This window comes from Macadamia integrifolia, unplaced genomic scaffold (assembly GCF_013358625.1).
Source record: "Macadamia integrifolia cultivar HAES 741 unplaced genomic scaffold, SCU_Mint_v3 scaffold662, whole genome shotgun sequence".
Taxonomy (NCBI): Eukaryota; Viridiplantae; Streptophyta; class Magnoliopsida; order Proteales; family Proteaceae; genus Macadamia; species Macadamia integrifolia.
Window position 1 is genome coordinate 62,992 of NW_024870508.1, and position 12,815 is coordinate 75,806.

The window sequence follows — 12,815 nt, forward strand, 5'->3', positions numbered from 1 at the left end:
TATTCTTAGATCTTTCCGGACTCACCATCAATTTTGAAAAAAGTGGCTTAGCTTTCAGCTCTAACATTGATGTCTCTACCAAAAAACAATTGAATAATATTATTGGGATTAAGGAAATGAACAACAAGTCAATCTACTTGGAGACCAATCTCTTCCACCAGAGGGCTAAAACCTTATCTTTTTCTAGACTATTAGAAAGAGTCAGGGGTAAGCTTAGTCTATGGAAATCAAATATGTTGTCCTTTGCTGGAAGAGGTGTACTAATACAGTCCACCTTGGCATCATTACCTTCTTACATCATGAGCTACTTCGCACTTCCCAAGACCATATGCAAGAAGCTCGACTCCATTTACCTACATATCTGGAATGGAGATCAAATAAAAAAGAATAAATGCCACCTTATTGGATGGAATACCATCTGCCAACCCAAGACTAAAGGTGGATTAGGAATAAGAGACTCGGAAACCCACAACCTAGCCCTTCTCCTCAAATTAGGGTGGAGACTAATAACCAATGATAACAACATTTGGGCCAAGTCTCTAAAGGCTAGGTATTTTCACAACAGATCCATTTTTGACCAAAAAACTCTGAAAGCTCGTGGATCTTATTGCTGGAACGGTATTTGTAAGATTATTCATTGGCTGAAAAATGTTGTTATCAGACAAATAGGAAATGGAATCAAAACTACTTTTGGGACGATCTATGGATCAAGAAGGACAACCAAGTTCTTGATTTGGCAGGTTTCAAAGTCACAAACCCTCGTATTACTACTGTTAGTGACACCATATCCGAAAAGAAATGGAATTTGGAATTGTTGAATTCGATACTGCAAACACATTTTACGGATATTATCAACATGATCCCATTGACTCAGCAATCGGATCAATGGAGGTGTCTTCTAACAAAGGATGGCTCCTTTAGGACAAACCATGCCACTACTTTTTTGAATGGCAACCCTCTGACATATACCAATAACCACCCACATAGGTGCATGTGCACCAGACCATGCACAAAATGGTGGCGATTTTTCTGGAAATTCAAAATCCACCCCAAATTTAAATTATTCTTATGGAGAATCATTAACAATGGTTTACCTACTAAGGATATAATATCCAAATGGCGGGATTTGGATCCGACCTGTGGGGGATGCGATAACAGTAGAGAGATCGTTTCCCATGTCTTATTTGAGTGCGAATTCACCAAACGGGTTTGGGCTGCCGGACCTTTGGGTTTCAAACCGAAACTCACTCCAGCCACAAATGTGAACAACATGATAATGTACTGTTTCAACTTTGGTCTAATACCTAAAAAAGACCGAGTATGGTTCTTCACTATTTTTATGTTCACCACTTACTTTATTTGGGAACATAGGAACAAAACCAAATTTAGCGGGAACAAACCTGATATGGATCAAACAATAAAAAAGATTGAGTGCTGGATCTCTTTTGGGATGACAAAACTTGAAACAATACCACAATCTGATTGGAGGCAATCTAGTATCACACCAAGCTCACACAATAACACAAATACAATCATCATCACCAGTGTAAAGGACATAAAGGGAAAAACATCTGCATGGGCAATAGGATTTATATCATATGAGAAATGCCTATTAATGGAAGCTAATTTTTACATGACAAGAAAAGATGGTGAGGTTGAGGCAATAGGCTTGATGCAAGGATTAATCAAGGCACAAGCATGGCAGATAGAAACAGAACAAGTGTGGAGCGATGGAAAGGAAATTGGGTGGCTACTTCAAAGCAATCAGGACCTGTTACTCAACCTTTGGCCTATAACTTTAGTAGCAATATGTAATGAATTAGACCATCTCTCTAGTTACCCTAACTTTCGTTTAATTACTAATATTAGCTATATGGATACCCTTAAAACTCTGGCTCAAGAGGCATTAGCCAAAAAACAATATCAATCTATAGTGATGTAGTGCAATGTTTTAGTAATATAATTTCTCGTTTCAATAATAAAAAAAAAAAATCCAAGCACGCACCCCAAACCAATAATGTTGAATAAAATAGTTTTTGTTAGCATTAGATGCAAGTATTTATGTATTAATTCCTCAATTTATTTGAGTAATATTATCCTTTTTTGTTTCATTTTTTCTGAAATATATACATTTAAAACCCTTACCGGTCGTTTTCCTTTTTTTGACTGTTTGTTTGATGTATCATTTGGATTTTTTCACCATTTAAAACCTGTACAATCCATTTCCACCCTTTTTTTTTCTTCTGCTGTTCCCGTTTTTACTAATTCTAGTTTTATCAACTCCAAACCCTTTGTAGAGATGGTGATGAAATTATGGTAGCATGATAGTTTAAGTTCACAATATAAGAGCTTTCAACATCTGCTATGCTACGCATTACGTCGTGATCTATGATACCTTGCATTCCATACTAACAGAGAAGTCCATTTTCTCTTACAATGAAAGGAATACTCTTTCTAGAAGATCTACAACCCGATTGTTCTTACCCTTCCGAATTGGTCATCCAGTATTCAATAGTTTTGCCTTAGATTTTTTCAATTTTTTTTCTTCTGCTTCTTACCCTTAGTCCGAATTGTTACAAAGACATGGGATTGATCAGGATTCAAGAATCAATATAAGTCTCAATGGTATGATGGTCCCCATCGTTTTAAACGCGTTTTTGCTAACAATTCAAAACCAATATCTAAAACCATATAAGAAGCCTTTTTGGCGGGAAAGGAGAAATTTATAAGAGAAGAAGGGAGACGACCCACCAAGCATGCGAAAAATCTAACAAAAGGTATGGGCCTCAAGTCGAGCTCGTTGGGCTGAGAATTAATTATTTTAATATCTCGCAACGGCCGTGACCTTTTTGTGAACTGGCAGGTGAGAGTATAAAGACTCATGAGCGAAGCTGCATTTTCCCTCATTCTACGACTTTCTTGACTTCTTGTCTTGTTGTCTTCCTATTGATCCAAGAAAAATAGCTGAGACTCGCCTGAGACTGTGAGCTACTGCTCTTTTCACTCTATCTTTATAATAAAATCTCTATTCTAGGGTTTCAATTCTCTTGTTGGCATCGATTCGACAGAGTTCTCTGTTCCTGAACTCTTCGAAGTGTTAAATTTCCAATTGGTTTAGAACCAATGATCGATGGCAATGTCGTCGTTGGCGTACGTAGGAACTACTTTTTCCTCCGATAATCTAAAAGGGTTTATTCTTGCGGTCGTCTCTAGTGCTTTCATTGGATCGAGCTTCAGTATCAAGAAGCTGGGTTTGAAGCGAGCCGGTGCTTCGGGCCCTCGTGCCAGTGAGTGGAATACATTGCTTTGAATTGTCTGCAAATGGTTATTCTAATCTTTATTTTTCGTTTTCTTTGTGGTTTTAGTGATTGGTGGGTTTTCTTGGTTTTAAGGTGTTGGTGGATACGGTTACCTGTCAGAGCCGCTATGGTGGGTGGGAATGGTTGCTAGTAAGTTTGGAAAATTGAATTGAAGCTTTTAGATATGTAAATTTCTTTTAAATTGTTGGTGAATTAAATGTTGAATTGGTATAGATTGGAAAAATTGTGGCAGTGGTTGTTGGAGAATTCGCCAACTTTATAGCTTACATTTTTGCTCCTGCTGTTCTTGTTGCACCTCTTGGGGCGTTGAGTATTATTGTTAGGTAAGCTTGAATCTTTCTTGGTTTTTGATTTTTAGTAAAATTTGAAAAACTCAATAAGTGAATCTGATATGATTCGCTTTTGTGGTTAGTGCTGTTCTTGCACATTTCTTACTGGAGGAGAAGCTGACGAAGATGGGGATTCTGGGGTGTGTTCTTTGCATAGTGGGGTCCACAGTGATTGTTCTTCACGCACCTGATGAGATCACTCTGACTTCGGTAGAAGAAATCTGGGTTTTAGCAACCCAACCTTGTATGTTTGATAAATTTCTTATCCTTGTACTCTAACTAATCTTCTATTGTTTCTAGCTTTTCCCTTGATTGGTTTGATATGTTTTGTGCAGCATTTCTTTTGTATACAGCATCAGCAATCGCTGTTGTGCTAGTGCTGACATTGTATTGCGCCCCACGCTATGGGCAGAGTAACATATTGGTTTACATTGGCACATGCTCCATAGTTGGGTCTTTGACAGTAAGTTGTTACAGTCTTTTGCCTGGAGGAATCACAATAATACAATATGAATCTCAGACTTATAGTTAAATATGTGTACAATTTTATTTATGTTCACAATGGACAATCCGGCATGAAACCTCTTCCCTCTTCCTCCCCACTAACTTACCATGAAGCCATGAACCTGTATGCTTATTCCTGACTATTACACGGTTTGTATGTAAAACATGTCTTATTGAAGTTTTCAGTTGTGATCATGTGTCTCTCTCTGCTATTTATTTATTTTTTAAATTAAAAAGTGTTCATAATGCCTAAGGCTTCAGTTGATGTGCTTCAAATCTCCAATTCTGATTGTTTAGGTTCTTTCATGGACCCCATATTTACAGTTAGGAAATTTTTTCTTTTGCAGGTGATGAGTATAAAAGCTTTAGGCATTGCAATAAAACTCACATTGGAGGGTAATAACCAGCTTGCATATTTCCAGACATGGATATTTGCAACGGTTGCAGTAACATGTCTCATTACTCAGATAAAATATCTAAACATGGTTAGTACGTCCTCTTAGACTTGTTGCATTTAGTGTTTATAATTGTATGGCATCGTTGTTTATGAAAATATCTTTGAAAATTCTGTTCAAATTGGTTGAAGAATTTTATGTTAAAAGAAACCTGATATACATTATTCTGCTAGCATGGGAAAAACTAAATGGGATTAAATATTTTGGACTGAAACTTATGAATAAGTAATGTTGCAACTTTTTGCTAACTGACTGGAATGTCATTCATATGGTCAATTGGATGTAGTTGGAAAAAGAAAAATGTTTTTGATAGTTAAGTATCTTCTGTGTTTTGGCCAACATAAGCATATGGTTAAAATGATGGGGACCCTACCATAACATACGCATCTTACATGCATGATATCTGCCATGTGGCTAAATTTAGTGGGTGTTCTGAATTTCAAATCTTGTGGCAATGTCCACAACATCATCTACTCATCTAGTAGTTTAAGCCCTGGATTTCTGGATGGTGATATAAATCTTTGAAGAATGGTTTAAAAGTCAACATTGGACAATTTGGTTTTAATGGATGAAATACAAGGGGAAAAGTTCAATAGATATTGGGTGTATGATGTATGAGGAGTGACCCACATGCCGAACAGTCTGACTGAAATGGGGAAGATAACCATCTATAATGATGTAAGAACCTCAATATTTTATATTTTTATTTTCTTTTTACCCAAATATTATTGAGAAGCTCAACATTGAAAAGTAATTGGCTGGAATATCTGGAACACTAACATCCCTACTATTGTAACATGAACTTTGGTAGAAGGGTTGAAATATTTTTACTGGATTTTTGTATTGAAAATATATGGTTTCAGACTTTCAGTTGAAGTTGAATGAAGTTCACTGAAGCTAAGAGACTCTGTGATTAGGGGAAAATCAGATAAATAATGTGTTGGCTCTGTTGGAAGAAGAAGTGAGTAAAATGACTGAATTTGGTTTCTATAGGTTTTTGCATCTATATGTAGTCCAATTTTTATGGAATCCCAGTTTCTGAAGGATGACATCTCAAACTTTTTGGCGTAGTCAGTTTTAAGAATCTGGTTGCAGTTATGGCTTACAACAAGAAAAAGATTTGAGGGAGAAATAGCAGGAAGAACCACTTAGTTTCTTGTCTTGAGAGTTCTTCTAATCTGTGGGAGTTGTGGAGATCCATCCCTGTGAGCCTGTGATTCTCGCTGCAAGTCACAAGAGCTGCATATAGGCCTTCTAACTCGGGCCACAGATCTCTGTAGAGGTTCATGCCAAAAGAAACAAAAGTACTTTCTGGAATCCCATATGCATTTCAGTCATGAGTATAAGCAAATTTTTAATGGAGACATCTGCTAGTTTTTGCAGTAGATCACCAATATTGAGGTGTCTCTATGCTTTCTCAATACCTCCCCAGGGATGTATTTTATAGGCGTTCGTCATTGATGAACATGTTTGGTACCGACATCCTATCCACGCTTTGTCTACCCTGATTTGTGCACCTTACTTGCGTGATATAAGATTGAACTCCCTTTGATAATCTTTTCAGCACTTATTACATAATTTGTATAAGCTACAAGCCTACAACTCTGTGTACTAGGGTGAAATCCCTAATTTCACAGCTGTCTTTCTTGTGTATAGTTAGATAGTAGTTAGCAATACTATCCAAGTCCACCTACTCATGAAAAAGGTTCAAAGTGTTCATCACTTACTCATAACTACGTGCCGATATCTTTTCATAGGATTCCATCTTTAACCTGTTTTCGCTTAGGTGTTATCCCCCATAATGGATTTAATTGCTTCTGTAATGTTTTCCTCCTTGAATAGCTTATCCAGTTGTCTACTCTGTTCTGATATTTAGTTTAGAAGATGTTGTCCAAATTAGGCCTATATGAAGAGCTTTTAGTGTGTACAGACAGTTATAGTAGCTTTTCATTGCCTCCCTGGAATCTTTTTCCTTCTCTAAGGTTTAGCGATTGACTATTAGCTTGCTGATGTGATTGATTCTTCTAGTTCTTGCAATCTTTTGAAAGCACCTTGTATTCGTGTAAACCTCATTTAGACACAATGCCTGATATTGTTGATGCCAATAGATCTCCTCAATCTTGGAAGCCTTCAAGTAGTCCTCCTTCAAGCCTATCTCTTCCTTACTCGATCCCTTACTGATGTCATCTCTGTCATTTTACTCTTTTATACTGTAAGCAAATGTCTAACTTCCTTGATATTTCTAGATTTCCTGTCTCCTAATGGCACCTCGTAGGCCTACTTTTCGACCATTTGGGCTTTTTCGCATAAACCCAACTCATCCTCTGCTTCTTTTTCTATTTCGTTTCACCACTCCTCAATTTTGGACCCAAAATTTCATATGTCAAACCATTTATTTTCAAATCTGACTGCAGAGTTCCACTTTATTGATGCATATAAAGTTAAATAGTGAAGGCAAAGTGACCAGACAGAATGTTGAGAGCCGTTTGAGCAGCGTTTGGTTAGAGTTCCCACTCAGATTAGAATTTTAAAATTTCTCACTTTAATTAGTGCTGGATTCACTTATTTTTGAAAAATTATCTTTTGGCACACAAAAGAGGAAAGTTTGGCTACTCATTTACAGAGTCTGCAAATTGTCTCATATGACTAGACACCTTCCTACCACTTTCTTTTTTCCTTGGTCCTTCAGTAATCAATGAATCGATTCTATGACATGGAACTCAGTGGGAGCCTCATCTAATTTAAATTAGTCTATTCATTCTACCAAAAGTTCTGAACATTACAGAAACTGAAAAAATTCCACTAATTGAATTCAAGTTTGTCACTGAGTTGAAAGCATGTGCCACTTGATCTCCCCTTGCTGCTCCTAATGATGGCAGGTGCACTCAATCTGGAGTTCTACAACTTGATGTTTCTCCGATTAATCTTCTGCCAAGTACCTCAAGCTTGCCAGCTTGGTCTGAAAGGAAATCATTGCTACTTTCCATTCTCTTAGCATCTCTATGTCACAACCCTTCTATCTACTCCTACCTACACTGGAATTTATTTATTCTTACCTGCCCGCCTTCCCTCCATAATTTTCACTAGTCCCCAATCTTCTTAACTCCCTCAGTCCTAGGTGTACCCTCTTCTCTATCCAAGTTTCTCATTCCTGATCCTTTATACCTAGCTTCTTCCCTTCTTTCAGTATTCCTAAACGAACCCTTATTTCATCTTCAAAAACTCCAAAGCATATATAATCTTGAGAATTTGCCTTTAAATACTCCCAAACATAATGTAAAATTAATTTTCATCGACATATCAATGGCCAATGTTCATCTTTTTGTATAGGAAACCTAAATCGATTGGATAAAGAAAAAAACCCTAATTGCAGCTGTTGGGACCACCTACATGAATCCTGGTCTGCTGCTACACTCTAAAGCCACATTTAATATAGAAGGCATTCACTCTTACACTTTGTCCTGGGCCATATTCTGTGTTGAAATAGAAATCTGTTAGGTAATATTCAGTAATGTTGGTCAGCAGTTGATTGTTTTGCAGGTTACTGACTCAATTTGGCATCTTGGTCATTCTTAAGTTGATTGTCTTGTGCATAGTCTGATTGCAATCGGACATTGTCCTATCAATTTGATTTTGCACTTGCTTGAACCATAATCCAGAGGATATGAAATATTATGCCGTTAACAATCAAGTCTGGATGTTTGCAGGCATTGGATACTTTCAACACCGCAGTTGTTTCCCCTATATATTATGCTATGTTCACTTCTCTCACAATTTTTGCAAGTGTCATAATGTTTAAGGTATGGATTTACATTCTGGAAAATGCATATACACCGCACACACATGCACATTCTCACTCACCTCTGCAGCCTCTCCCACCCTTTATTTAGGTTGTTTGTTTGTTTTTGTAGGATTGGTCTGGTCAGAGTGCAAGCAGTATACTATCAGAACTCTGTGGACTTGTCACTGTGCTATCTGGGACCTCTATATTGCGCAGTACCGAAGATCTGGATCCAACCCCTATTACAGGTATGTATAATCATGCCTATCAGCAAGCACACCTTGCAAAAGGGCAGAAGCTTTATATGGATGTATGTAATAACTGCAAATGCATGTGTGTGACTATATCTTAGAGATCTCATCAAAGATGCATTTGTGTTAATCATGGGGAAGGGAGATGGAAATCTTTGCATTTCCATGAACATAGTTGCTAAGGTGTTGTCTCTGCAACCCTTGAGGTGGCCAGACTCAAAACCTGATGATTTGCAAGTTTCTATAATTGAACTAATATGGCCTTGGACATAACATATGGCATTATCCATGGATGCCTTTGCCTCACCAAGGCATCTAGGTGGCTGGTCACCACCATAGCTTGCCTTGGCGCTATGACGACTATGTAGATGAAGTCGGAAGTTCCATCTCTTGAACAATATTTATATAATGGGATAATGTTGTTATATTCTAAATGTTTGTATTCCACTTAGAAGGATGTCTTATGAGCTCGAAGGAAGTTTTTGCAGTTGCTGATGTGTAAGCTTAAAGTTTAGGAGTTGAGATTAAAATGATGATTATGTTGAGGAGTTGATCCACTTACAGTTGATTGTATTTTCTCAAAATCCATTTGTTGTAGGGTTGTTTTGTTCAATATGGATGACAAGTAATTTTATAGGACAACTATATGACTGGCTATGATCTATGGTGCAGAAAATTGGGCAGTTAAGAAGCATCATGTAGATACTAGATAAACTCAGTGTAGTGGACATGAGGATGTTGAGATGGATGCGTGGTTAAACTAGGAAGGACAAAGTAAGGAATAATCATACTAGATATGATTTGGGAGTAGCTCCGATACATGATAAGCTATGAGAAAGTCATATGATGTGGCATAACCATGTTCAACGGAGGCCTATGAATGCTCCAATACGGGGGAGTGATTTGATTCAGATTGAAGGAAATAAAAGATCTAGGGACAAACCTAAAATAACCTTAGGAGAAGTGGTGAGGAAAGACATGTATAACTTAGACTTTGTATCATGTATGACGGCAAATAGAACTGATCAGCTGATTGGAGGGCAAGGATCCATGTAGCCTAGTTGGGATAAGGCTGAGTTGTTGTTGTAGATGTAAGTAATTTGTTTACCCTAATTTCCCCCTCCACACAGACACATGCACACACCCAAAAAAGAAAAAAAAATGTTCATCCCTCTGAAAGGCCTAATTAGGTTTTTAATTTTTTAAATGGCTAGTTTTAACTCCTCGGTTCCACAATCTGATGGAAACCTACATATATCCTAGTCTTTTATTTATTACACTAACACTAAAGTATGGTTTGATATCTGAATTGTGACACCTGCAGATTTATATGCACCACTTTCACCAAAAATGTCATGGCAAGTCTATGGGGAATTATCAAAGCATAAGGATGATGATGAGCTGACCCCAGATTTTGTTACCATTTTTCGACAAGACTATTTCACTTAGATGAATTTCAGGGAGCTTCCAATTTCATCGAATACAACTTGCTGGTGGCTCTTGCAAGCACAGAAGTAGTTGCTGAAAGCCTATGGTATCATTGTATATATTGGGAGATGAAACTGGCAGTTCAAATCTGATTTCTTCATCCACTCAGCAACTCTATGGTTGCAGCTACGGGGTCTTTGTATACTTGCAAGGCAAGTTTATGTGGTCATTTTTCTGCAATCTGGAATCCAACCAGCTGTGCAACTGACAGCAGGTTATCTTTTGCAGCACAGGTAGCAAACTTAGCTGTATTTTTTGGGGATGGCCTTCACTTTCCTTTGATCTTGCACATGACATCATTTGATTCTTTTGTTGTATGAGTCCAGTTACTGGTTTGGGTAATGATCTAATCCCTGCCTTTATAGTGTGAGACGAAAAGAATGATTGTGCATTTCTGAATGAGGTCTCTACCACGGGATGATAAGATGTAGTTTTGAGTGGAAAGTAGAATGATAATTTTTTTCGTTGTCAATAAACCTGAAACTGCAATCATTTCATAACGTTACTCAATTTTGATGTGTCAATTCTTGCTCCGTTTATCAATTCATTCTTGACTGTCTAATTTACTACTGATCAGAAAATGCGAGAGTTACATCTTTGGTTGGATGGTCAGGCATTTCATTCTGATTTTTCCTTATTCTTGTGTTAATTTCTTATCTACTGCCTAGGAAGAATTGTTCGTCAATTTCATTGGATGATCCATTGCTGGCTTTCTATTTTACCTTCAACAGATTGATGCGCTAGAACTGGTGCAATTGATGAACCAAAGTTTGATTAATACCCTTCTTTCCTTTTCTGTTTGATGTTTCCAGCCTGTGGAATTAATGTAATCTGTAGTAGGAAGTGTAATGTTGCTGCTGAAGGAGCCCCAAATATGGTTGTAAATAACCATTCAAGTGGCATTTGGTTACGTCGACCACGGTAAGGGAGGAGTCCTTGACTATGGGATTGGTAACATTGGATGGTTGAAGGGAATGGTAGCTTTGACCTCGTCAATAAGGGGTGGCAGTATAATCATGACTCAAGAGTCCAATCACATGGTCACTTGAATATATATATATATATATATATATATATTTAACTAGTGTTATTTGAAGAGATAAAGTAAACAAAGTTTGCCAAAAACTACAAAAGTTGTCTGTATTCCATGTCTAATTGCCTGCCATATGTTGTTGTCGTTTTGTTTTTGTTTTTTTCTGTTTTTGTTTTGTTTTGTTTTTTGTTTTTGTTTTTGTTTTTGTTTTTGTTTTTTTTTTGTTTTGTTTTTGTTTTTTTAAATGAGAAAAAAATTAACTATTAAGGAAAATGATTCATCATTACATTATAATCACAAAAGAAATGTAAAATTCCTAAACTAGCACTGTTAGCGAGTTCCCATAAACACATCATAGCAGGATTAGAGTCTTTGCATTTATACACTTATGGAATCAGGCTGAAATTAGAGTATCTTTCCCAAAGCATAGAAAATGAGAGAAGTGGCCAAGTGCTGTTAGAAGACTGTGGAATAAGTTGAAGTAAGCTCCTGGATGAGAACCAAGCTTGACTGGTAGTCCAACCCTTGTTAGCTGCCAATCTTAGACCTTGTAGGATGCAAAAGCTTCTATCTCCACTGGAGTTGTAGTTATTGAACTTCCCATTTTGATTACCTGGATTTTTCCTTAAAAAGAATACCAAAAGCCCAACTTGATTTTATTTCTAAAAAGTTATTAACACCTACACAAACTATGAGGTGATAATTCAAAAAAGGAAGAGGTAAGTATCTTCCTAAGATGTCTTCTAGAGCATTTGTAATTAAGTAGACAAAAGCATCAGAGTTAGTATATTGAAGCAGTTTTAAATCAGAAATCCAATGATTTATATTGTGCAGAATAGATTCAAAGTTGGGTTCAGTTTTTTTGGCAAAAATATTGTTTCTATGCATCCTTAGAGAAACAAATTGTTATTGATACTATGCTCTAACACCGATTGCGATCCGATTTTGAAATTTTAGCATGGAGGAATAGATGCTTGATCACATCAATGATGGAACACAAATGAAGGCATTTGGGTCGTAGACCAAGAGGGCCAGCAACCCAAAATTTGTCAACAAAGTCACAAAAAAAGAAAAATTGAGAGATTGATTTGGTATCTTTACCACAAAACAAGTATGTTTACCAATAGTTAGCCATTTTCCCAAGATCTCCCTTATTGAGATCCCATTTAATAGAAATCGCCAAAGAAAATTTTTGAATTTTGGGTGCATACGAAGTTTCCATAAAAAATTCCACCAATTAGAAGGGAGAGAACTAAAAGTATTTCCATTACCTCTTGACTGCTGAGAAGGAGTGGTAGATAGGAAATTTGCCACGATGTGGGTAGAGAAACTACCATCTTTCGAGATGGTGCACCACTAGGCTTCAGGTTGGATAGAGATTGGGATTTTGATGATCTCACTGATGATATTGGGCAGAATAAGATTGTTCGTGGAATTCAAGTTCAAATCATTGTTAACCACCACAATATCAATATATGATACAAATTAGACATGGTGAAGGGGGAATCAGAGTTATCCGATAATCAGGGATGGTCAGAATCCATGGATCAAGCTAGAAAAAGAGGATTTAACAGGAACCCAAGCTTAATCGAACCATTTTTTGAAGGAGGGTAAGAATAGACGCAATGCTATTCCAAATCCAAGATCCATTCTT

The 12,815-nt window shown here is 37.0% G+C and overlaps 1 protein-coding gene across 2 annotated transcripts; it reads left to right on the forward strand.

Moving 5' to 3' along the window:
• The first annotated feature begins 2,843 nt into the window (after positions 1-2,843).
• LOC122069587 (probable magnesium transporter NIPA6) lies at positions 2,844-10,638 on the forward strand. 2 transcript variants are annotated; one of them, XM_042633637.1, is made up of 9 exons: positions 2,844-3,287; positions 3,393-3,449; positions 3,553-3,643; positions 3,733-3,893; positions 3,985-4,112; positions 4,501-4,638; positions 8,316-8,408; positions 8,520-8,637; positions 9,965-10,638. In XM_042633637.1, the coding sequence occupies exons 1-9, from the start codon at positions 3,131-3,133 to the stop codon at positions 10,087-10,089; spliced, it is 1,068 nt and encodes a 355-aa protein (XP_042489571.1). In that variant the 5' UTR covers positions 2,844-3,130; the 3' UTR covers positions 10,090-10,638. The 2 variants fall into 2 exon arrangements, with proteins under 2 accessions (XP_042489571.1, XP_042489572.1); XM_042633638.1 differs by having other exon boundaries at positions 3,217-3,287; positions 3,393-3,429; positions 3,534-3,643.
• The last annotated feature ends 2,177 nt before the right edge of the window (positions 10,639-12,815 follow it).

Coding starts and splice junctions, on each gene's coding strand:
- LOC122069587 (XM_042633637.1), top strand. CDS start 3,131: ATGGCAATGTCGTCGTTGGCGTACGTAGGAACTACTTTTTCCTCCGAT. Junction 3,644..3,732: donor GCGTTGAGTATTATTGTTAG/GTAAGCTTGAAT, acceptor TTTTGTGGTTAG/TGCTGTTCTTGCACATTTCT. Junction 8,409..8,519: donor CAAGTGTCATAATGTTTAAG/GTATGGATTTAC, acceptor TTGTTTTTGTAG/GATTGGTCTGGTCAGAGTGC.